This window comes from Mya arenaria, chromosome 4 (assembly GCF_026914265.1).
Source record: "Mya arenaria isolate MELC-2E11 chromosome 4, ASM2691426v1".
In the NCBI taxonomy this organism is placed as follows: Eukaryota; Metazoa; Mollusca; class Bivalvia; order Myida; family Myidae; genus Mya; species Mya arenaria.
This window is the reverse complement of record NC_069125.1, coordinates 73,908,089-73,935,807: the sequence shown is the minus strand read 5'-3', so window position 1 is coordinate 73,935,807 and position 27,719 is coordinate 73,908,089. Positions and strand designations below refer to the sequence as shown.

Genomic DNA, 27,719 nt, shown 5'->3' with positions numbered 1-27,719 from the left:
GTTTGGACAGGTACCGTGCAGCATGGCATGTTTTGGTCGTTAAGTCTAATTGAAATACGAGAATGACACAGTTCCCTTCTGTGAAAAAATAGAAGAATTGTGCTGTCAATGTTTCGTGAAGTCCCTCATAAAGCAATATACAAACCTTCACCAAATGATCGGCATGGTGATTGGACCAGTGCAGGACGAATGGCCGAGAACATCGCCCAATTATTATTCAGATAAAAAGCATTGCTCAAGATGGCAATTTACAAGAGCTTTCCGCAACATTTGTGTTTCTGGTCAGAAAACAGAGACAACAGAAATTCGATACAAATAATATCTCGTACTGTACAGGTAAGATATGTCAGTAATTACAAAACGCTGCTAAAGGTAAAGGAAAACGGATCAATACAGGAAAGGCAAGGGATCGGGATAAAACGTAAAAGCATAACATTAGCGTCGACCAAGGCTTGAGAGGAGGAAGGATTATTGGAAAATACTGGAATACCTGAAATCTGTCATGGCGTAGATACTCGCCAGAGCATATTGTGATTCACTACGCACCTCGTTCCTTCAATTATCATAACATTAAATTCAAATGTCTACATTCTGTTCAGTGTGTTATGATTCGATGACAGCGTATTGTGTTCTTCCAAACCAGCATTGATGACCGCGATGACCACTCTGGACGGTGAAAGTGAAGCGCTTGTGGCAATGTGCGCTAATTATGACTGATGTCATACTAGTAAATATAGTAACCACTTCAAGGTGGTTGACAGTTTTACCGATAGATAATCGATATATTCAACTTTAATTAATTACTGTTTATTTTTGTGTGAGTTTACCAGTGTTTTGGTGTTGTAAAACAGACTAGAGATAAAAAAAATAATCGGATCATTATGGATATAACTTTCATAAGACACACATGTGTTCAGCGAGATTGTGAAATGGATTAAAATGTGTGTAGAAGAGAAAACTGCGGAAAGGAATCGATATCTGATAACACTAATGGAGAGTTTGTTCAATAATGAACAAACGTGTGCACTTATAGCAGCGTGAATTATGTAACTTGACTTCCATATAGAATTATGTAAATATTTGTAAGATATTTGTAGTATTTTGGGGTATTACTTTTCCTTCACTTTATTCCTGACTTGCTGTGTAAGATTTCTTTAGTTCATAGTGTATCAATTATAAAGTCACCCCAATAATACGTCGTATCCAGTAGGGCTTTTGTGTAAATGCATGTATAAAGAAGTATTGTACAGAACAGTAATTGCTCTTTGAAGAAGAACGATATTTTATTCCAAAATCAAATTAATGTATAATACTTCCAACATATATAGCAGATAAGTAAAGTCACAAATATACCCGAATGTCCATCGCCAACAAACACCTCTCCAATTTGTCTGGTACATCTGTGTAGTAAATAAATACAGAACAAAGTTACAACTGTACGTAATAAGAGCGTTCACAACGAGATTAGTAAACTTGATTGGTTAATCATGTCTGAGAGCATGTATTCGTACACGAGCGTCCCTGTGGGTGGGGACGGGGAGGCAGAAGACCCGCCTGCAGCAGATGACACGGAGGAGATGCGCGCGCAACTCGAGCAGAAAGACAAAGACCTGATGCTGGCGGCGGAGCTGGGCAAGGCGCTGCTTGAGAAAAACTCGGAACTTGAGCGGAAACTGGAACAGTCCACGGAGGAATACAACCAGCGAATCGAGGTAATCAAAGGTCCATTCAAATAATCAGTGGTCAATTCTAATGATTCACGTCGCTTCATTATATCTGATTGTTTCCCTTCTACAGAACAATTTAGAGCTGAAATTTGACACCATATGGGTGAAAACACTTTCTATGTTGTTAACTAATTGTCAGTAGGATATAATACTTATAAGCCCTAACGAGCCTTCGTTCTTTTTTCAAGCAGTCGTCACGATAATAAATTTTCAAATTCAACGAAGGCGGACCAACGAATAGTTCAGAATTACGCGACGACGTGATATGTTTGATTAACAGTTCAGGAGACTGTTTTCATCTAGCGCTGCCTTAATGTCTGGACGGAACTTTGTTTGTCACACAGCCACTACAGGCCATCCATACATGGATGCCATTTACTAGCATGGATGGCTGTTGATAGTAAAATAAATACTTTAAATCTGACATGACTGTACACAGTACTGTATTCATTTAGTATGTAAACTGATATTATCAATTTAAAATAAGTTTGCACTGTTATTATCGGCTTATGATAATGTTATTTTAGCTATGAGTAAGTAAGCGATGTGGTTATGTCGGATTTAAGCAACGTTTTGCCATATAAAAGACGGCGTTGTAATCGTCCATAATCCCAAAATAATTCCATAATTAGATCATATTGTAAAGTCTTGACTGACGGTTCCTAATCCTCACACAACTAGACGTCAGTAATCCTCTTGTCTGCGTTGGTTAATGCTGCAGGTATAATCGTATACCGATTAATTACCTTAAGCAACCAAACATCGGTCATAAGTGCATGGACCTGTTCTTTGGTTGTCACAATTCAATAATCCCGTAGCCAGTACACGGTAAATGTTGGCTGAATATCGTACAATCTGCCAAATGAGACCCTAACGTCGGTAAACAGTTAATGTTCACTGAAATACCCTGCAGTCTGTCGTATAAGGCACTAACGTTAGTAAACGGTTAATGTTCGCTGAAACACCCTTCATTCTGCCATATAAGGCTCTAACGTCAGTAAACGGTTAATGTTCACTGAAATACCTACAATCCGCCGTATAAGGCACTAACGTCAGTAAACAGTTAATATTCACTGAAATACCCTACAATCTGCCGTATAATGCACTAAGGTCAGTAAACGGTTAATGTTCGCTGAAACACTCTACAATCTGCCATATAAGGCTCTAACGTCTGTAAACGGTTATAATTCACTGAAACACCCTTCAATCTGCCATATAAGGCTCTAACGTCGGTTAACGGTTAATATTCACTGAAATACCCTAGAATCTGCCGTATAAGGCACTAAGGTCAGTAAACGGTTAATGTTGGCTGAAACACCCTACAATCTGCGGTATAAGGCACTGACGTCAGTAAACGGTTAATATTCACTGAAATACCCTACAATCTACCGTATTGGACACTAAGTCAGTTAACGGTTAATGTTCACAGAAATACCCTACAATCTGCCATATAAGGCACTGACGTCAGTAAAAGGTTAATAATCACTGAAATACCCTACAATCTTCCGTATAAGGCACTGACGTCAGTGAATGGTTAATATTCACTGAAATACCCTGCAATCTGGCATATAAGGCACTGACGTCAGTTAAACGGTTAATATTCACTGAAATACCCTACAATCTGCCGTATTAGGCACTAACGTCAGTTAAACGGTTAATATTCACTGAAATACCCTACAATCTGCCGTATAAGGCACTAACGTCGGTTAACGGTTAATATTCACTGAAATACCCTAGAATCTGCCGTATAAGGCACTAAGGTCAGTAAACGGTTAATGTTGGCTGAAACACCCTACAATCTGCCGTATAAGGCACTGACGTCAGTAAACGTTTGATATTCACTGAAATACCCTACAATCTACCGTACTGGACACTAACGTCGGTTAACGGTTAATGTTCACTGAAATACCCTACAATCTGCCATATAAGGCACTGACGTCAGTAAAAGGTTAATATTCACTGAAATACCCTACAATCTGCCGCATAAGGCATTGACGTCAGTAAACGGTTAATATTCACTTAAATACCCTACAATCTGCCGTATAATGCACTAAGGTCAGTAAACGGTTAATGTTCGCTGAAACACCCTTCAATCTGCCATATAAGGCTCTAACGTCAGTAAACGGTTAATGTTCACTGAAATACCCTACAATCTGCCGTATAATGCACTAACGTCAGTAAACGGTTAATATTCACTGAAATACCCTACAATCTGCCGCATAATGCACTAAGGTCAGTAAACGGTTAATGTTCGCTGAAACACCCTTCAATCTGCCATATAAGGCTCTAACGTCAGTAAACGGTTAATGTTCACTGAAATACCCTACAATCTGCCGTATAAGACACTAACGTCAGTAAACGGTTAATATTCACTGAAATACCCTACAGTCTGCCGTATAATGCACTAAGGTCAGTAAACGGTTAATGTTCGCTGAAACACCCTTCAATCTGCCATATAAGGCTCTAACGTCAGTAAACGGTTAATGTTCACTGAAATACCCTACAATCTGCCGTATAAGGCACTAACGTCAGTAAACGGTTAATATTCACTGAAATACCCTACAATCTGCCGTATAATGCACTAAGGTCAGTAAACGGTTAATGTTCGCTGAAACACCCTACAATCTGCCATATAAGGCTCTAACGTCTGTAAACGGTTATAATTCACTGAAATACCCTACACTCTGCCATATAAAGCAGTTACGTCTGTTAACGGTTAATAATCACTGAAATACCCTACAATCTGCCGTATAAGGCACTAACGTCGGTTAACGGTTAATATTCACTGAAATACCCTACAATCTGCCGTATAAGGCACTGACGTCAGTTAACGGTTATTGTTCGCTGAAATACCCTACAATCTGACATATAAGGCACTAACGTCAGTAAGGCTTTAATGTTCACTGAAATACTCTTCAATCTACTATTTATAATGCTTTTTCGTACAGGAGCGAGACTCCCTCGCTATCCTCACCTATACTTATATTAGGCATGATTTTCTATGCAGGAGCTGAAGCAGGAGCGGTACGGGCTGCACCTGCGGCTTGAGAACGTACAGGGCGAGTATGAAGCCGCCGTCAAGGAGCTTCAATATGACGTTACACAACTCTCTGAACAGCTGGAGCGCGCCCGCCGCCACAATAGCACGGACGAACGTGCCTCCAGTCGGAAATTGCAGACTGTTACACAGCAGGTACGTTTATCATGTAAGGCAGAAAAAGGACTTTAGAGAAACGTTGAAGCTTAAATAATAATTGAACTAAAATGGTGCAGTAGCCTACGGACAATGAAGTTATGGTTGACAGTATAATATTAAACATTGTACACATAAAAGTGTGAACGTATAAAGAAAATGTTTTATCACTTTTTGCCATTAGCTGAACTTGACTTCAGACAGAAGCAGTCTTCGACGAGGAAGAATTAAGCATTTCTTTTCCCTTTTACTTCCTTTTTATAAATATATAATTATATATCAATAGACCTGTTATCGTGGAATTATATTGTTATATGTGGTTAAATCAGGATTTTGCTTATTATTATGGTATACATTCCTTTTTACTTGAAACAACTCCAAAACGTGTTGTATTATACGTCCAATACGTGATTCAACACATGCTTGTCATGGTTTAGAGCGAGAGACTGATCGAGGAGCTGGCGGCGGCCCGGGCGCGGGAACAGGAATTGACGGCCACCGTGCATAGCCTCCGGGAGTCCACTCAGCCTGCACTCGCAGCCCGCCACGCCGCGCAGGTCGACATACTCCAGGACAAGGTAACTTAGCCCACACACTGATAAAACAATACTGTAAGCTCATTTTATATTTAAAAACAGCAAAAACAATAACTTCAGCGTTATATGTTTAAAGTGTATGCACTCTTACTCCCAAATAAGAACTACCAAAATTAAAAGAATTATTTTAATTCACCGAAAAGGATGAATATATAGCGAAAACAATGGTTCTTGTGAAAGATACCGTGTTTAATTTGAAAGAAAGGTGCAGAAAAAGCATGGTAGTTCTACCTTATGAGACGATAGTTGATTATTTAACCTTTTAGGACCCACCAGTCATTAAATAGTTGTGCATTTTCTGCTATTATATACACGGTTACACTCGTGTTATAAATTAGTAATTAATATTATCCATAAATGCACTATTTAGTAAGTAGTTAAAGGTTTATCAATCAAAATTTATGTTTGTTATACATGTGTATGTATTGATTTTTAAATATGAGTGTCACCTTAAATTTTAAGTTAACAAAGTTTATATATTGGCGTTACAGGTTTAATACGTAATGACAATTTAACGTAGTACCAGTTTATTACATTTGTATAACGGGATGCTCTTTACTCTCTTCTTTCATCATTATTTCACATTGGCAAACATAGCAGCAGTAAATACAGAAACAGTTCTATCAACTCTTACCATCAGGAAATTTAACGATGCTTAAATAAATAATTGATAGGACGGCAGTGTTGTTATGAGGATTTGAATGGCGGTTTACAGGACCAGCGACAATGAAGCCCTTTATCATATCAGCAGTGATCGTCTGATAGTACTAATCTGATCAGCTGAGTCGCGAACGTTGCCGCTGACCGTCGGTGCTTTTGGTTGATCGGCAACTGTAATGGAAGCTATAGTGTTCTGCTATGCGTTATCATGTAGTCGTCGAGGTTTCCATCTCTCATCCATGAGGTCGTTGGACCTAATCCACACACAGAAACGTCCCCTCAAAATGAGTCTAAATATCTAATTTTATGGCTTAAACAATGCTATATATATATATATATACGTTACGAAGGCATACTGGTGAATGCATACTGGTGAATGTCTACACAGCTACATGTTACGATTCCGGGGAATCTTTACTGAGGTTGATATTCTGGGAAATAATTCATTCAAAGACATCAATAACGTCTGGCCTTTGTGAATGATTCTTTTTGTAGCGGTATCTGAGTGCAGTCTGTGCGATGGTGGCATTAAAATCCATATATATATATATATATATATATATATATATATATATATATATATATATATATATATATATATATATATAAAACTGTATATACATATGTACAAGACAAGACGAAGGTTCTTCAAACACTTGTGGTGTATGGTAAAAAAACCCATACAATCCCCAAAGGATACACGAAATCGTTTCGTTGATACCCAACAAAATATGCTCAAAGGACACAAAAACAGATTTGTACTCCTACTGCTCAATGTCTGAAAACGTCAGAGTGGTCTTACCTTGGTATATGTTATTAAAGGCACTGCCTGTGATTAAAGGCACTGAGTGAACCCCGTTAAAGGTTGTGATGAAACCAATAAAGACATTTTAATATCCATTATACAATATGCAATTGAAGAAAATATGATTTTTCAAATTTTCAAAGCTACATCATATATATGATCAATCTTCCAAGTCAAACGTCAACAGACACTTTCAATGCAATACTTGTTATCTCCAGAATTTTTCGGTTATCCCACTACAGGTGTTTTCACTGACAGAGGGACGGCGGACGGCTGAGCGTCAGTTGGAGCGTGTGACGGAGGAGCGGGAGGCGGCGGTGAGCGCCCTAGAGGAGACACAGGACCGCGTCCGTGTGCTGGAAAGGCGGCGCCAGGAGTTGGAGGAGCAGGTGGGTGTCTTGCGTCTTCTTTTCCGGCAAGATTCTCGTTCCTGCTGAATAGGACGATTACTGCTAAATGTGGCGGTAATTGTGTCATAAACGATCATTGTACAGCAGTTTTTCGTACCTTTCTAAGTGCATTAAGTTGAAGGGATAAAAACGGTCATGTTGAATAAACAGCTAGTTTACAATTTCTGTTTTAAATTTTGATGTGTGAAAGAGGCCAGCCATCCCTGTTAAACACTAAACATGAATATGATGACGCCGATGAGCTGTACATCATTAAGTTAAATGCATGCTTTGTTCTGTTCTGTTCTGTTACTTTTTTCTGTTCGGATAATAGCAAAACAGTTGTTATTATTGTTAAAATGTGTGTAACTAAGTACCTAAGGTATCAAGTCTACGGCGCTAATTAATCTAGTCCAAAGAACTAAGGTATCCAGTACACATAACTAAGGATATCAAGTTAACGCAACTAAGGAATCTAGTCCACGTAACTAAGGTATCCAGTCAACATAACTAATGTATCAAGTCCACATAACTAATGCATCCAGTCCACATAATTAATGTATCCAGTTCACGCAAATTAGATATCTAGTACACGAAACTAAGATATCGGGTCCACGTAGCAAAGATAGCCAGCCCACGTTACTAAGGTATCTAGTACACGTTACGAAGGTACCTCCGCCTTACTAAGGTTTCTAGTAGACGTTAAGAAGGTAGCCCGTCCACGTTACTTAGGTATGGAGTACACGTTATGAATGTAGCCAGTCCGCGTCACTAAGGTATCTAGTACACGTTACGAAGGTAGCCAGTCCGCGTTACTAAGGTATCAAGTACACGTAACGAAGGTAGCCAGTCCGCGTTAATAAGGTATCTAGTACACGTTACGATGGTAGCCAGTCCACGTTACTAAGGTATCTAGTACACGTTACGAAGGTAACCAGTCCGCGTTAATAAGATATCTAGTACACGTTACGAAGGTAGCCAATCTACGTTACTAAGGTATCTAGTACATGTTACGAAGGTAGCCAGTCCACGTTACTTAAATAACTAGTACACGTTACGAAGGTAGCCAGTCCGCGTTACTAAGGTATCTTGTACACTTTACAAAGGTATCAAGTACACGTTACGAAGGTAGCCAGTCCACTTTACTAAGCTTAAGGTATCAAGTACACGTTACAAAGGAAGCCAGTATACATTACTTAGAAAACTAGTACACGTTACGAAAGAAGCCATTCCGCGTTACTAAGGTATCTAGTACACGTTACGAAGGTAGCCAGTCTACGTTACTAAGGTAACAAGTACACGTTACAAAGGAAGCCAGTACACGTTACGAAGGTAACCAGTCCGCGTTACTAAGTTATCTAGTACACGTTATGAAGGTAGCCAATCCACGTTACTAAGGTATCAAGTACACGTTACGAAGGTAGCCAGTCCACGTTACTAAGGTATCTAGTACATGTACGAAGGTAGCCAGTCCACGTAACTAAGGTATCTAGTACACGTTACGAAGGTGGCCAGTCCACGTTACTAAGGTATCTAGTACACGTTAAGAAGGTGGCCAGTCCACGTTACTAAGGTATCTAGTACACGTTACGAAGGTGGCCAGTCCACGTTACTAAGGTATCTAGTACATGTTACGAAGGTAGCCAATCCACGTTACTAAGGTATCAAGTACACGTTACGAAGGTAGCCAGTCCACGTTACTAAGGTATCAAGTACACGTTACGAAGGTGGCCAGTCCACGTTACTAAGGTATCTAGTACATGTTACGAAGGTAGCCAATCCACGTTACTAAGGTATCTAGTACAACTACCTAAGGTTTCTACTACACGTCACTCAGGTATCAAGTATACGTAACTAAGGTATCCAGATCACTTAACTAATTAGACAATACACGTTAGTTAGGTAATCAGTCCATGTAACTAAGGTATCTAGTTAACGTAGCTAAGGTATCCGCAGCATGTCATTTGCTAATTGTTTATTTCAATGACCATACTACTCGTGTGTGTTTGATTTTTTACTATTTTTTTATTAAACTCTGAAACTTGCTGAAAGGAAGTTTTGACAACCTAAACAATCCATTAACACCTCTAGCTTTAGTAATTTAATTATCTTAATTATCTTTTTGTGGTAACTCATGCATACAATCATAAATGTGTTGGCAGAGATTTCCAAGATTCATCCGCTATCCTCGATATACATGCTGAGAGTTATAAATTTTACTTCCATATTCAGACTAAAACTAATGAAAATAAGATCACCAACTTTGAGGTAAAAGATACATACTGCAGATCATTTTCTTTTACTTTAGAACTTTATAAAATACTACAAGACACTTTACTTAACACTGCTGTCTGTTGTTGTCAGTTGGAGCGGAAGGACGCGGAGGTGCGCGAGTTGACGGAGCGGAACGAGCACCTGCTGGGTCAGGTGGACTCCCTGACTGAGAAGGCATCCAACAGCAGCGGCCACTCCATGACGCTCTTCACGGAACTCGCACAGCTCTCGGGAAATAACGAAGTCGCCATGGCAACAGACTCGCCCATAAACCAAGTAAGCGTGTATTATGGAAGGGATGCCTTTATGATATACAGTGCAAGTTTTGAAATGAAATTATTACCATGAACAAAACGAAATAAAAAAAGAATGCGTTATAATATTTGCCCATACTCAGTGTATTTATGCTAACAAGTACCCGCACTTCTAAATCTATACTGACCATGAGGTACATTTTCAAGGGTGTTGTAATTCAAGTTGTACAAGTTTCGCCATCTGAGATGACGTCATCTTTTTACACTCTGTCTTGGGTAAATTTAGTACCCTCCAAGCATGTTCGGAGAAGACGACGTTGAATGTGACGACGACGACGTCGACTTTGTGATGACGTCACACTCACCTACACAGCACGTTGACCGGAGTTTCGGAGAAGACGCCAGGCAGCGTTATCGACCGAACCGACAGAAGGACGCAGATGTAAGTGAACAATCAGTCAACCATTGTTTGTGATAGCCCAGTAATTGCTTGTTTATTACCGAGCATAAATATTTAAAGGTTTTAAGACATTTACTGATTATTGTGGACGACTTTTATACAGCTGCGAAAGCTCCTGTGGCCAGTTGATGTCATCAAGCGCAGAATTGACGTTTAATCATAAACGGAAAGGATACTTTCAACAGACAGCAAAACCTACAACTAGGCATATTTATATTGACAACTTGTGTCCGTATTATGTACCCGACCCAGTGCTACCTGAGTGCATGAAATACCGGGACGTTATTTCGTCTATTGTCTGTTTATGTATTTTATAATGCCATGATTTTGTAGTCGTATCAAATAAAATAAAGTATGATTTTACCGAGTAACGTTTTCTATGCCCGATGTGATCATGTGAATTTAGATGGAGGCGGAGATCCTGCAGGCATACCACAAGTTGCGACATATCTGCCGGGAGATACGGCAACAGATGGGTGAGCGGTGCGGGGAGTCAGGGGAGGAGGAGGAGGTGTCCACTGGATCCGCGGACACGGACAGCTTGAATGACGTGGTGGAGGAGCTGCAGGTGACCGTCCGCGGCGCCATAGAGCGAGCCAACCAGGTATATGACTTGCCATCCATAACATGCCATTTAAAAAAGCAGGCCATTTTATAATAGTATTTGGCTGAAGAATGCTCATAATTTAAGATACTGAAAATATATTAAACCACGGCCTCTTAATGTTTCTACATCATAGTTTTAGGATGAAATTAAAATCCATATCAGATTCATAATTGTATTACCGGTATGTATTCTTCAGACGCAGGCGGGCCAGTTGGAGGAGATGGGACGGCTGCAGGGGCGCGTGGAGCAGCTCGAGGCGGACCTGACTTCCTGCCGTGCCAGTCTCGACAACATCCGCCACCAGATGGACGCCCGCGACATCCACCTGCAACAAAAAAACTTTAAAATAACCGAACTGTCTCATCAGGTAAAACTCACCTCCTCTCTTGTTTACTGCATATATACATATTCCTGGTACTCAAGTTTCGGCGTTCGAGCGGAGATGCTGTTCAAGTATATATATAATATACAGCCTTAGTAAATCACATACACGGGTTAAGATGTTGGACTTCTAAACCTGATTTAGTTTGCAGGTTTGAGCCTTACATGCGATCGATATTTTCCTTTTGTGAGATTCTTAAGAAATGGTGTTCGCAAACAAACATATACTCAGCGGTATTTTAGATCATAAAATGATGAAATGAAATCGTAAAGGATCAATGCATGTGCTCTAAAATCGGAGACTAATGTGAAGAACATTAGTAAAAGTAATTCTATATGTTCGAACCACCGAAATCCTGTAATCAGGAGGACAATATAGTACATCACCATTAGAAGTCAATACTTACGCATGCCAATGCAAACCACGGCATTATTTTATTTTGAAATAAAGTCAAAAAGGTTAACCCGGTTTACTGTTTAGAAAATCATACATTTACAAACAATGCAATGAATTGAATTGATATACTTCATATATTTTCGTCTTTTGTATATTCATGTATAACCACACAACATTCGGTGGTTATATTTAAAGAACGAAAATATTGTACTGTATTCGAAAACAATCGTGTTTTTTTTCACTCGCGTATAAATCATTTATACTTTTTATAGTTATATTGTGTTTATGGCAAAAACCTATTTTACACTTGGAAACAAAAATGGTATCAGACGTCACAAGTCGCAGTTGTCTTCAATGTTTGTATAATATTAAAATAATACTGCAAAATACAGGGAGGCAATCCAAACAGACACAATTTAGTAGGGATGCAAACGAATGGCAAAATTGATATTCGAATATTCGATAATTCTTTCGATCGAATATTCGAATATTCGATTACCAAAATGAATATTTCAGAAGTTTTAGTAAACTATAAACATTCGCTACACTTATAGCTGGCACAAGCGACGGACGCTGATTTTTCCAAAAAATATCCTCTGAAATCCCCCTTTACCGAAAATAAATCCAACAAAATATTCTGAACAAACAAAATCCAAAATTTATTTCAATTCAAAACCATTCATATTTGTAAACAATGCCATAATCGTAACTTCCCTGTTGAATGTCGTGATGCACCAACGGAAGGTCGTTCTGTAGGACGCGCATAACTATGGAAAATCCAAACCTACTCGGGAATTAGTTCCATAATAACACTAAAATAACCCTGAATTTTAACTCATATAAAACATGGACGAGAATCCATTGTACAACAATGTCATAAAACGCTATTCTATACAGTTACATTTCAAAGCACGAAAATTATAATGAAAGATGGAAAACAGTTTAGAGCACATACCTAGCACATGTAATTCATATCATTATGGCGATTTGAGCTTAATTGGCAGCCATGACACCACTTTGGTAGCTGATTCTATATATCCTTTATTTGTATGGTCATTAAAATTTACTGAATTGAAACTTATTGAAACTTGTTTGATGTTACTTGTCTAATAGCCAGTTTTTGTAAAATTACGGGTACTGCTTATAGTCCCTGACGATGTGTCCCTTATATGACGCGTGTATGTAGTCATCACGTTCACACCTCTGGCAATAGGGATCAATCGTTGTAAAAACAAGACAAGCGATTAAATACAACAACACAGGTGAAGGCAAAAACGGTTTATTTTTTTATAAAAAAACCCATCGAATATTCGAATACCGATTTTGACATTCGAATATCAAACGTTCGATCGAATATTCGTTTGCATCCCTACAATTTAGTGAATGTTTGCAGGTTACCTCCCAGCACGAGGATATCCGAGTGTTGTCGAGCCAGCGGGATCGGCTGCAGGAACTAATGGCACCGGACGCCGCTAAGCCGCAAGCGTACAGCGCCATGGCTCTCCTCCGACACGCGCGCCGCGAGAGGGACGCTGCCATTGAGAGGTGAGCTCTGCAAATGCCGTCTTATACGTAGTACTTTTGTATATACTAACTGCTTATGCCGTAATATGCATCTAAAAAACCCGGTCCTGATATATTTAGATACATTTCAGTCCACGTATTCAAAGAACTGTTTCACCTTAAACATATTTTGTTTGTGCACAGAAAGTACAGCCTAGAGAAGGAGTTACAGGCAGCTCGGTACGAGACGATTGTGCTCAACCATCAGCTGTTGGAGGCCGTCCACCAAAAGAATAAGGTATCTCAGCTCCTCGACCAGTGGCAGGTAATCACTCACCCAGTAGTGTAGTAATATAGGCGTCCACTTCTCACATTGAAGGACGTGGGTTTGGGTCCGACCTGGGGCACTTTCTAATTGCTTTTCAAAATGGTGTCTACAGACTCGTTACTAGCAAACAGGCGACCCATCCCTGACTTACACACCTGCCAAACCCTTCCAACTTCTGCACGCACACGCTTATCCAACATCCTACACTCTGCACTCGTGCAAGGCCATCCACCAAAACAGCCAACACACACGTGCACACCAATAAACAACAAAACACACATTACACACGTGCACGTCAATCCACAGCAACGGCCAATACACACGTGCATGCTAATTACCCACAACACCCAGCACACACGTGCACATCCGTCCCCCCACAACACCCAGCACACACGTGCACACCCGTCCCCCCACAACACCCAGCACACACGTGCACTCCCGCACACACACGTGCACACCCGTCCCCCCACAACAACCAGCACACACGTGCACGTCCATCCCCATTAACAACCGACACACAGGTGTAAGTCCATTCCCAACAACACCCAACACACATTTTCATGCCCATTCCCTACAACACCCAACACACGTGCACACGCATTCCCCACAATATGCAAAACACACACGTCCATCCCCCACACCACCAAACACACACTAACAGACCCATTCCCCACAACACCCAGCACACACGTGCATGCCCACCAACCATAACACCAAACACACATGCACATCCCCCAACTCAGACGTACATTCCCAGCCCATCATCACCGATACACTCGTGCTTGCCCCCCCCCCACATCATCCAACACACGTGCACATCCCCAAATACACACGTACATGCCCACACCCTGATCACCCGACACTTATGAATGCCTACCCCCTACAACACCAAACACATTCGTTCGTGCCATACCCTTGCATACCCATCCCACACACGTACACGGGCAGTTTCCTCTCAAGCGACACTCCAACATTCACGTACATTGCCATACCACATACTTACACGGGCAGTTTCCTCTCAAGCGACACTCCAACATTCACGTACATGTCCATCCCACACATGCCAGTACAGGGGCAGTTTCCTCTCAAGCGACATTCCAACATTCACGTACATGGCCATTCCACACATGCCAGTACACGGGCAGTTTCCTCTCAAGCGACATTCCAACATTCACGTACATGGCCATCCCACACACGCCAGTACACGGGCAGTTTTCTCTCAAGCGACACTCCAACATTCACGTACATGGCCATCCCACATACTTACACGGGCAGTTTCCTCTCACACGACACTCCAACATTCACGTACATGGCCATCCCACATACTTACACGGGCAGTTTCCTCTCAAGCGACACTCCAACATTCACGTACATGGCCATCCCACACACGTACACGGGCAGTTTTCTCTCAAGCGACACTCCAACATTCACGTACATGGCCATCCCACACACGTACACGGGCAGTTTCCTCTCAAGCGACACGTACATGGCAATACCACATACTTACACGGGCAGTTCCTCTCAAACGACACTCCAACATTCACGTACATGTCCATCCCACATACTTACACGGGCAGTTTCCTCTCACACGACACTCCAACATTCACGTACATGTCCATTCCACACACATCAGTACACGGGCAGTTTCCTCTCAAGCGACACTCCAACATTCACGTACATGTCCATCCCACATACTTACACGGGCAGTTTCCTCTCAAGCGACACTCCAACATTCACGTACATGACCATCCCACATACTTACACGGGCAGTTTCCTCTCAATCGATACTCCAACATTCACGTACATGTCCATCCCACATACTTATACGGGCAGTTCCCTCTCAATCGACACTCCAACATCCACGTGCATGTCCATCCCACACACGTAGACGGGCAGTTCCCTCTCAAGCGACACTCCAACATTCACGTACATGTCCATCCCACACACGCCAGTACACGGGCAGTTTTCTCTCAAGCGACACTCCAACATTCACGTACATGGCCATCCCACACACGCCAGTACACGGGCAGTTTCCTCTCAAACGACACTCCAACATTCACGTACATGTCCATCCCACATACGCCAGTACACGGGCAGTTTTCTCTCAAACGATACTCCAACATTCACGTACATGGCCATCCCACACACGCCAGTACACGGGCAGTTTTCTCTCAAGCGACACTCCAACATTCACGTACATGGCCATCCCACACACGCCAGTACACGGGCAGTTTCCTCTCAAACGACACTCCAACATTCACGTACATGTCCATCCCACATACTTAAACGGGCAGTTTCCTCTCACACGACACTCCAACATTCACGTACATGGCCATCCCACATACGCCAGTACACGGGCAGTTTTCTCTCAAGCGACACTCCAACATTCACGTACATGGCCATCCCACACACGCCAGTACACGGGCAGTTTTCTCTCAAGCGACACTCCAACATTCACGTACATGGCCATCCCACACACGCCAGTACACGGGCAGTTTTCTCTCAAGCGACACTCCAACATTCACGTACATGGCCATCCCACACACGCCAGTACACGGGCAGTTTTCTCTCAAGCGTCACTCCAACATTCACGTACATGGCCATCCCACATACGCCAGTACACGGGCAGTTTTCTCTCAAGCGACACTCCAACATTCACGTACATGGCCATCCCACACACGCCAGTACACGGGCAGTTTTCTCTCAAGCGACACTCCAACATTCACGTACATGGCCATCCCACACACGCCAGTACACGGGCAGTTTCCTCTCAAACGATACTCCAACATTCACGTACATGTCCATCCCACATACTTACACGGGCAGTTTCCTCTCAAGCGACACTCCAACATTCACGTACATGTCCATCCCACATAATTACACGGGCAGTTTCCTCTCACACGACACTCCAACATCCACGTACTAGTCCATCCCACACACGCCAGTACACGGGCAGTTTTCTCTCAAGCGACACTCCAACATTCACGTACATGGCCATCCCACACACGCCAGTACACGGGCAGTTTCCTCTCACACGACACTCCAACATTCACGTACATGTCCATCCCACACACGCCAGTACACGGGCAGTTTCCTCTCAAACGACACTCCAACATTCACGTACATGGCCATCCCACACACGCCAGTACACGGGCAGTTTTCTCTCAAGCGACACTCCAACATTCACGTACATGTCCATCCCACATACTTACACGGGCAGTTTCCTCTCACACGACACTCCAACATTCACGTACATGTCCATCCCACACACGCCAGTACACGGGCAGTTTCCTCTTACACGACACTCCAACATCCACGTACATGTCCATCCCACACACGCCAGTACACGGGCAGTTTCCTCTCACACGACACTCCAACATCCACGTACATGTCCATCCCACATACACCAGTACACGGGCAGTTTTCTCTCAAGCGACACTCCAACATTCACGTACATGGCTATCCCACACACGCCAGTACACGGGCAGTTTCCTCTCAAACGACACTCCAACATTCACGTACATGTCCATCCCACACACGCCAGTACACGTGCAGTTTCCTCTCACACGACAATCCAACATTCACGTACATGTCCATCCCACATACACCAGTACACGGGCAGTTTCCTCTCAAGCGACACTCCAACATTCACGTACATGTCCATCCCACATACTTACACGGGCAGTTTCCTCTCACACGACAATCCAACATTCACGTACATGGCCATCCCACACACGTAGACGGGCAGTTCGCTCTCAAGCGACACTCCAACATTCACGTACATGTCCATCCCACACACACCAGTACACGGGCAGTTTCCTCTCAAGCGACACTCCAACATTCACGTACATGTCCATCCCACATACTTACACGGGCAGTTTCCTCTCACACGACAATCCAACATTCACGTACATGGCCATCCCACACACGTAGACGGGCAGTTCGCTCTCAAGCGACACTCCAACATTCACGTACATGGCCATCCCACACACGTAGACGGGCAGTTCCCTCTCAAGCGACACTCCAACATTCACGTACATGGCCATCCCACACACGCCAGTACACGGGCAGTTTTCTCTCAAGCGACACTCCAACATTCACGTACATGTCCATACCACACACGCCATTACACGGGCAGTTTCCTCTCAAGCGACACTCCAACATTCACGTACATGGCCATCCCACACACGTACACGGGCAGTTTCCTCTCAAGCGACACTTCAACATTGACGTACATGTCCATCCCACATACTTACACGGGCAGTTCCCTCTCAATCGACACTCCAACATCCACGTGCATGTCCATCCCACACACGCCAGTACACGGGCAGTTTCCTCTCAAACGACACTCCAACATTCACGTACATGGCCATCCCACACACGTAGACGGGCAGTTCCCTCTCAAGCGACACTCCAACATTCACGTACATGGCCATCCCACACACGTAGACGGGCAGTTCCCTCTCAAGCGACACTCCAACATTCACGTACATGGCCATCCCACACACGCCAGTACACGGGCAGTTTTTTCTCAAGCGACACTCCAACATTCACGTACATGTCCATACCATACACGCCAGTACACGGGCAGTTTCCTCTCAAGCGACACTCCAACATTCACCTACATGGCCATCCCACACACGTACACGGGCAGTTTCCTCTCAAGCGACACTTCAACATTCACGTACATGTCCATCCCACACACGTACACGGGCAGTTTCCTCTCAAGCGACACGTACATGGCAATACCACATACTTACACGGGCAGCTCCCTCTCACACGACACTCCAACATTCACGTACATGTCCATCCCACATACTTACACGGGCAGTTTACTCTCAAACGACATTCCAACATTCACGTACATGTCCATCCCACATACTTACACGGGCAGCTCCCTCTCACACGACACTCCAACATTCACGTACATGTCCATCCCACATACTTACACGGGCAGTTTCCTCTCAATCGATACTCCAACATTCACGTACATGTCCATCCCACATAATTACACGGGCAGTTCCCTCTCAATCGACACTCCAACATCCACGTGCATGTCCATCCCACACACGCCAGTACACGGGCAGTTTCCTCTCAAACGACACTCCAACATTCACGTACATGGCCATCCCATACACGCCAGTACACGGGCAGTTTCCTCTCAAGCGTCACTCCAACATTCACGTACATGTCCATCCCACACACGCCAGTACACGGGCAGTTTCCTCTCAAGCGACACTCCAACATTCACGTACATGGCCATCCCACACACGCCAGTACACGGGCAGTTTCCTCTCAAACGACACTCCAACATTCACGTACATGGCCATCCCACACACGCCAGTACACGGGCAGTTTCCTCTCAAGCGTCACTCCAACATTCACGTACATGTCCATCCCACAAACTAACACGGGCAGTTTCCTCTCAAGCGACACTCCAACATTCACGTACATGGCCATCCCACACACACCAGTACACGGGCAATTTCCTCTCAAACGACACTCCAACATCCACGTACATGTCCATCCCACATACTTACACGGGCAGTTTCCTCTCAAGCGACACTCCAACATTCACGTACATGTCCATCCCACACACGTACACGGGCATCTTCCTCTCAAACGACACTCCAACATTCACGTACATGGCCATTCAACACACGCCAGTACACGGGCAGTTTCCTCTCAAGCGACACTCCAACATTCACGTACATGTCCATCCCACACACGCCAGTACACGGGCAGTTTCCTCTCAAGTGTCACTCCAACATTCACGTACATGTCCATCCCACAAACTAACACGGGCAGTTTCCTCTCAAGCGACACTCCAACATTCACGTACATGGCCATCCCACACACGCCAGTACACGGGCAGTTTCATCTCAAGTGTCACTCCAACATTCACGTACATGTCCATCCCACAAACTAACACGGGCAGTTTCCTCTCAAGCGACACTCCAACATTCACGTACATGGCCATCCCACACACGCCAGTACACGGGCAGTTTCCTCTCAAGTGTCACTCCAACATTCACGTACATGTCCATCCCACAAACTAACACGGGCAGTTTCCTCTCAAGCGACACTCCAACATTCACGTACATGGCCATCCCACACACGCCAGTACACGGGCAGTTTCCTCTCAATCGACACTCCAACATTCACGTACATGTCCATCCCACATACTTACACGGGCAGTTTCCTCTCAAACGACACTCCAACATCCACGTACATGTCCATCCCACATACTTACACGGGCAGTTTCCTCTCAAGCGACACTCCAACATTCACATACATGTCCATCCCACATACTTACACGGGCAGTTTCCTCTCAAGCGACACTCCAACATTCACGTACATGGCCATTCCACACATGCCAGTACACGGGCAGTTTTCTCTCAAGCGACACTCCAACATTCACGTACATGGCCATCCCACACACGCCAGTACACGGGCAGTTTCCTCTCACACGAGACTCAAACATTCACGTACATGGCCATCCCACACACGTTGACGGGCAGTTTCCTCTCAAACGACACTCCAACATTCACGTACATGTCCATCCCACATACTTATACGGGCAGTTTCCTCTCACACGACACTCCAACATCCACGTACATGTCCATCCCACATACTTACACGGGCAGTTTCCTCTCAAGCGACACTCCAACATTCACGTACATGTCCATCCCACACACGTGGACGGGCAGTTTTCTCTCAAGCGTCACTCCAACATTCACGTACATGGCCATCCCACACACGCCAGTACACGGGCAGTTTCCTCTCAAACGACACTCCAACATTCACGTACATGGCCATCCCACATACTTACACGGACAGTTCCCTCTGAATCGACACTCCAACATCCACGAACATGTCCATCCCACACACGCCAGTAAACGGGCAGTTTCCTCTCAAGCGACACTCCAACATTCACGTACATGGCCATCCCACACACGCCAGTACACGGGCAGTTTCCTCTCAAGTGTCACTCCAACATTCACGTACATGTCCATCCCACAAACTAACACGGGCAGTTTCCTCTCAAGCGACACTCCAACATTCACGTACATGGCCATCCCACACACGCCAGTACACGGGCAGTTTCCTCTCAATCGACACTCCAACATTCACGTACATGTCCATCCCACATACTTACACGGGCAGTTTCCTCTCAAACGACACTCCAACATCCACGTACATTTCCATCCCATATACTTACACGGGCAGTTTCCTCTCAAGCGACACTCCAACATTCACATACATGTCCATCCCACATACTTACACGGGCAGTTTCCTCTCAAGCGACACTCCAACATTCACGTACATGGCCATCCCACACACGCCAGTACACGGGCAGTTTCCTCTCACACGAGACTCAAACATTCACGTACATGGCCATCCCACACACGTTGACGGGCAGTTTCCTCTCAAACGACACTCCAACATTCACGTACATGTCCATCCCACATACTTATACGGGCAGTTTCCTCTCACACGACACTCCAACATCCACGTACATGTCCATCCCACATACTTAACACGGGCAGTTTCCTCTCAAGCGACACTCCAACATTCACGTACATGTCCATCCCACACACGTGGACGGGCAGTTTTCTCTCAAGCGTCACTCCAACATTCACGTACATGGCCATCCCACACACGCCAGTACACGGGCAGTTTCCTCTCAAACGACACTCCAACATTCACGTACATGGCCATCCCACATACTTACACGGACAGTTCCCTCTGAATCGACACTCCAACATCCACGTACATGTCCATCCCACACACGCCAGTAAACGGGCAGTTTCCTCTCAAGCGACACTCCAACATTCACGTACATTGCCATACCACATACTTTCATGGGCAGTTTCCTCTCAAACGACACTCCAACATCCACGTACATTGCCATACCACATACTTTCATGGGCAGTTTCCTCTCAAACGACACTCCAACATTCACGTACATGGCCATCCCACGCACGCCAGTACACGGGCAGTTTCCTCTCAAACGACACTCCAAAATTCACGTACATGGCCATCCCACTCACACCAGTACACGGGCAGTTTCCTCTCAAGCGACACTCCAACATTCACGTACATGAACATCCCACACACGTACACGGGCAGCTTCCTCTCAAACGACACTCCAACATTCACGTACATGGCCATCCCACACACACCAGTACACGGGCAATTTCCTCTCAAGCGACACTCCAACATTCACGTACATGGCCATCCCACGCACGCCAGTACACGGGCAGTTTCTTCTCAAACGACACTCCAAAATTCACGTACATGGCCATCCCACACACGCCAGTACACGGGCAGTTTTCTCTCACTCGACATTCCAACATTCACGTACATGAGCATCCCACAGACGCCAGTACACGGGCAGTTTCCTCTCAATCGACACTCCAACATTCACGTACATGGCCATCCCACACACGCCAGTACACGGGCAGTTTCCTCTCAAACGACACTCCAACATTCACGTACATGGCCATCCCACACACGCCAGTACACGGGCAGTTTCCTCTCAATCGACACTCCAACATTCACGTACATGGCCATCCCACACACGCCAGTACACGGGCAGTTTCCTCTCAAACGACACTCCAAAATTCACGTACTTGGCCATCCCACACACACCGGTACATGGACAGTTTCCTCTCAAACGACACTCCAACAGTCACGTACATGGCCATCCCACACACGCCAGTACACGGGCAGTTTTCTCTCACTCGACATTCCAACATTCACGTACATGAGCATCCCACAGACGCCAGTACACGGGCAGTTTCCTCTCAATCGACACTCCAACATTCACGTACATGGCCATCCCACACACGCCAGTACACGGGCAGTTTCCTCTCAAACGACACTCCAACATTCACGTACATGGCCATCCCACACACGCCAGTACACGGGCAGTTTCCTCTCAATCGACACTCCAACATTCACGTACATGGCCATCCCACACACGCCAGTACACGGGCAGTTTCCTCTCAAACGACACTCCAAAATTCACGTACTTGGCCATCCCACACACACCGGTACATGGACAGTTTCCTCTCAAACGACACTCCAACATTCACGTACATGGCCATCCCACACACACCGGTACATGGACAGTTTCCTCTCAAACGACACTCCAACATTCACGTACATGGCCATCCCACACACACCGGTACATGGACAGTTTCCTCTCAAACGACACTCCAACATCCACGTACATGGCCATCCCACACACACCGGTACATGGACAGTTTCCTCTCAAACGACACTCCAACATTCACGTACATGGCCATCCCACACACGCCAGTACACGGGCAGTTTCCTCTCAAGTGTCACTCCAACATTCACGTACATGTCCATCCCACAAACTAACACGGGCAGTTTCCTCTCAAGCGACACTCCAACATTCACGTACATGGCCATCCCACACACGCCAGTACACGGGCAGTTTCCTCTCAATCGACACTCCAACATTCACGTACATGTCCATCCCACATACTTACACGGGCAGTTTCCTCTCAAACGACACTCCAACATCCACGTACATTTCCATCCCATATACTTACACGGGCAGTTTCCTCTCAAGCGACACTCCAACATTCACATACATGTCCATCCCACATACTTACACGGGCAGTTTCCTCTCAAGCGACACTCCAACATTCACGTACATGGCCATCCCACACACGCCAGTACACGGGCAGTTTCCTCTCACACGAGACTCAAACATTCACGTACATGGCCATCCCACACACGTTGACGGGCAGTTTCCTCTCAAACGACACTCCAACATTCACGTACATGTCCATCCCACATACTTATACGGGCAGTTTCCTCTCACACGACACTCCAACATCCACGTACATGTCCATCCCACATACTTAACACGGGCAGTTTCCTCTCAAGCGACACTCCAACATTCACGTACATGTCCATCCCACACACGTGGACGGGCAGTTTTCTCTCAAGCGTCACTCCAACATTCACGTACATGGCCATCCCACACACGCCAGTACACGGGCAGTTTCCTCTCAAACGACACTCCAACATTCACGTACATGGCCATCCCACATACTTACACGGACAGTTCCCTCTGAATCGACACTCCAACATCCACGTACATGTCCATCCCACACACGCCAGTAAACGGGCAGTTTCCTCTCAAGCGACACTCCAACATTCACGTACATTGCCATACCACATACTTTCATGGGCAGTTTCCTCTCAAACGACACTCCAACATCCACGTACATTGCCATACCACATACTTTCATGGGCAGTTTCCTCTCAAACGACACTCCAACATTCACGTACATGGCCATCCCACGCACGCCAGTACACGGGCAGTTTCCTCTCAAACGACACTCCAAAATTCACGTACATGGCCATCCCACTCACACCAGTACACGGGCAGTTTCCTCTCAAGCGACACTCCAACATTCACGTACATGAACATCCCACACACGTACACGGGCAGCTTCCTCTCAAACGACACTCCAACATTCACGTACATGGCCATCCCACACACACCAGTACACGGGCAATTTCCTCTCAAGCGACACTCCAACATTCACGTACATGGCCATCCCACGCACGCCAGTACACGGGCAGTTTCTTCTCAAACGACACTCCAAAATTCACGTACATGGCCATCCCACACACGCCAGTACACGGGCAGTTTTCTCTCACTCGACATTCCAACATTCACGTACATGAGCATCCCACAGACGCCAGTACACGGGCAGTTTCCTCTCAATCGACACTCCAACATTCACGTACATGGCCATCCCACACACGCCAGTACACGGGCAGTTTCCTCTCAAACGACACTCCAACATTCACGTACATGGCCATCCCACACACGCCAGTACACGGGCAGTTTCCTCTCAATCGACACTCCAACATTCACGTACATGGCCATCCCACACACGCCAGTACACGGGCAGTTTCCTCTCAAACGACACTCCAAAATTCACGTACTTGGCCATCCCACACACACCGGTACATGGACAGTTTCCTCTCAAACGACACTCCAACAGTCACGTACATGGCCATCCCACACACGCCAGTACACGGGCAGTTTTCTCTCACTCGACATTCCAACATTCACGTACATGAGCATCCCACAGACGCCAGTACACGGGCAGTTTCCTCTCAATCGACACTCCAACATTCACGTACATGGCCATCCCACACACGCCAGTACACGGGCAGTTTCCTCTCAAACGACACTCCAACATTCACGTACATGGCCATCCCACACACGCCAGTACACGGGCAGTTTCCTCTCAATCGACACTCCAACATTCACGTACATGGCCATCCCACACACGCCAGTACACGGGCAGTTTCCTCTCAAACGACACTCCAAAATTCACGTACTTGGCCATCCCACACACACCGGTACATGGACAGTTTCCTCTCAAACGACACTCCAACATTCACGTACATGGCCATCCCACACACACCGGTACATGGACAGTTTCCTCTCAAACGACACTCCAACATTCACGTACATGGCCATCCCACACACACCGGTACATGGACAGTTTCCTCTCAAACGACACTCCAACATCCACGTACATGGCCATCCCACACACACCGGTACATGGACAGTTTCCTCTCAAACGACACTCCAACATTCACGTACATGGCCATCCCACACACACCGGTACATGGACAGTTTCCTCTCAAACGACACTCCAACATTCACGTACATGGCCATCCCACACACGCCAGTACACGGGCAGTTTCCTCTCAAACGACACTCCAACATCCACGTACATGGCCATCCCACACACGCCAGTACACGGGCAGTTTCCTCTCAAACGACACTCCAACATTCACGTACATGGCCATCCCACACACGCCAGTACACGGGCAGTTTCCTCTCAAACGACACTCCAACATTCACGTACATGGCCATCCCACACACACCGGTACACGGGCAGTTTCCTCTCAAACGACACTCCAACATTCACGTACATGGCCATCCCACACACGCCAGTACACGGGCAGTTTCCTCTCAAACGACACTCCAACATCCACGTACATGTCCATTCCACATACTTACACGGGCAGTTTCCTCTCAATCGACACTCCAACATTCACGTACATGGCCATCCCACACACACCGGTACATGGGCAGTTTCCTCTCAAACGACACTCCAACATTCACGTACATGGCCATCCCACACACGCCAGTACACGGGCAGTTTCCTTTCACACGACACTCCAACATTCACGTACATGGCCATCCCACACACGCCAGTACACGGGCAGTTTCCTTTCACACGACACTCCAACATTCACGTACATGTCCATCCTACACACACCGGTACATGGGCAGTTTCCTCTCAAACGACACTCCAACATTCACGTACTTGACAATCCCACACACACGCCATTACACGGGCAGTTTCCTCTCACTCGACATTCCAACATTCACGTACATGAGCATCCCACACACGCCAGTACACGGGCAGTTTCCTCTCAATCGACACTCCAACATTCACGTACTTGGCCATCCCACACACGCCAGTACACGGGCAGTTTCCTTTCACACGACATTCCAACATTCACGTACATGGCCATCCCACACACGCCAGTACACGTGCAGTTTCCTCTCAAACGACACTCCATCATTCACGTACATGACCATCCCACACACGCCAGTACACGGGCAGTTTCCTCTCAAACGACACTCCAACAGTCACGTACATGGCCAACCCATGCGCACACAGGCAATAACTATGCGACCAAAATTGCGTCCGAAATGAACATTTTGCGTTTTCCGCATCACTTGTCATATTAGAAATGGTGAAAAAACTTACTTTTTAGTTGTATTCAGTTGTAATTGTTTAACAGAACCGTTGTAACAGAGTTTATGGTTGAATTTAAATGATTTCCTTAACTAATTTATGCCATTTTTAATTGTTGAACTATAACTGTGTATAAAGTTTTGTTTTGTTTCAGTCTGATATGGCGAATCTTTTGGGAGTTAAAATGGAACTTGGGGCGCACTCCAAAGCGTTATCAGAGATAGGACTAGCCAAAAAACAAAAGGAAAAGGATGAGAACAACACCTAGACATTCTCTGTATTTGGACACCACCACAAAATGTGCTCTATCTAAATATTGTGTCACTTTGCTTTATTTTGCTGTATGTTGCAATCGTGCTCACACCACAGGCGGAAGACAAATCCGCGAGCCGCCCTGTTGTCCCGCAGTTTGATCAAGCCTCGATTGACAAACTCACCAGCCGATATGGCCATGCTGTGACTGTGTGGCTGTCGACGTCACAACAATGTGGAGATTCCAAAATACAAGCACGCATCAAACACATGACTTTCAAGACCCCCCCCCCCCAATAATCGGTCTACGACTATATAATATGATACAATTAGAAAATGTTCATCTACCGGAGTTATTCCTTCTAAAGAACTTCACTAAACCACACGTTTTAGTTTTAATGTAAACATGTTGTTGTTATCCATGTCTTGCCTTTTAGTATGTTTTGAGTTTAGGATGTGACGTTTGTCATGCTACCAGTATGATATGATACTCATGTTTTCGTAATTTCGCATGAGTACTGCGCGGATCAAAGAACTATAACACTCCTTATTTACATATCATTTTATTTAGTTGCTCAATTGTGCTGCACGCACAATCTTTTAGTCAATGAACTACAACCGGCGAAGTCTTTCAGCTATGTTTATTAGTTTATGTACGAAAAAGAAACATTGTTGGATAATGTTGGTGTTAGATCATCCAATATTTTAAGAAATAATCCGTTCAGCACTGCAGTCCAAAGCAAGGGAAGATGAACTACTCGTGTTCACGACGCGACCCGCACAAGGCAGGACAACGTTCGGTGAAAACAACGTAATCATCAAAGACCCCGGTGCTTCCTGTTAACTGGCTTATTGTTATAAGAAGTTAAATGGGATAATGATTAAAGTGTTTCTTCTTGATATTGTGTTTTTGCATGGAAATGCATGCTGCAATAAATAGATAAAACAGATCGCTTTTCAAAACTTATGGTTTGCAGTTGATAACTTAACAAAAATAATACGGTCGGAAATCAATAATAATAAAAACGTGTTTTCATTCTGTTTTGAACTG

General features: G+C 44.9%; 1 protein-coding gene across 1 annotated transcript; it reads left to right on the top strand.

Moving 5' to 3' along the window:
• The first annotated feature begins 189 nt into the window (after window positions 1–189).
• Window positions 190–27,618, top strand: LOC128230208 (BICD family-like cargo adapter 1). Its single transcript, XM_052942284.1, has 11 exons — window positions 190–1,712; window positions 4,735–4,920; window positions 5,358–5,498; window positions 7,224–7,370; window positions 9,735–9,920; window positions 10,185–10,340; window positions 10,765–10,962; window positions 11,162–11,332; window positions 13,137–13,288; window positions 13,451–13,571; window positions 26,571–27,618. Exons 1-11 carry the CDS (start codon window positions 1,488–1,490, stop codon window positions 26,682–26,684), a joined length of 1,797 nt encoding a protein of 598 aa, XP_052798244.1. The 5' UTR covers window positions 190–1,487; the 3' UTR covers window positions 26,685–27,618.
• Window positions 27,619–27,719: the final 101 nt, after the last annotated feature.

Coding starts and splice junctions, on each gene's coding strand:
- LOC128230208 (XM_052942284.1), top strand. CDS start 1,488: ATGTCTGAGAGCATGTATTCGTACACGAGCGTCCCTGTGGGTGGGGAC. Junction 9,921..10,184: donor CAGACTCGCCCATAAACCAA/GTAAGCGTGTAT, acceptor GGGTAAATTTAG/TACCCTCCAAGCATGTTCGG. Junction 13,572..26,570: donor AGCTCCTCGACCAGTGGCAG/GTAATCACTCAC, acceptor GTTTTGTTTCAG/TCTGATATGGCGAATCTTTT.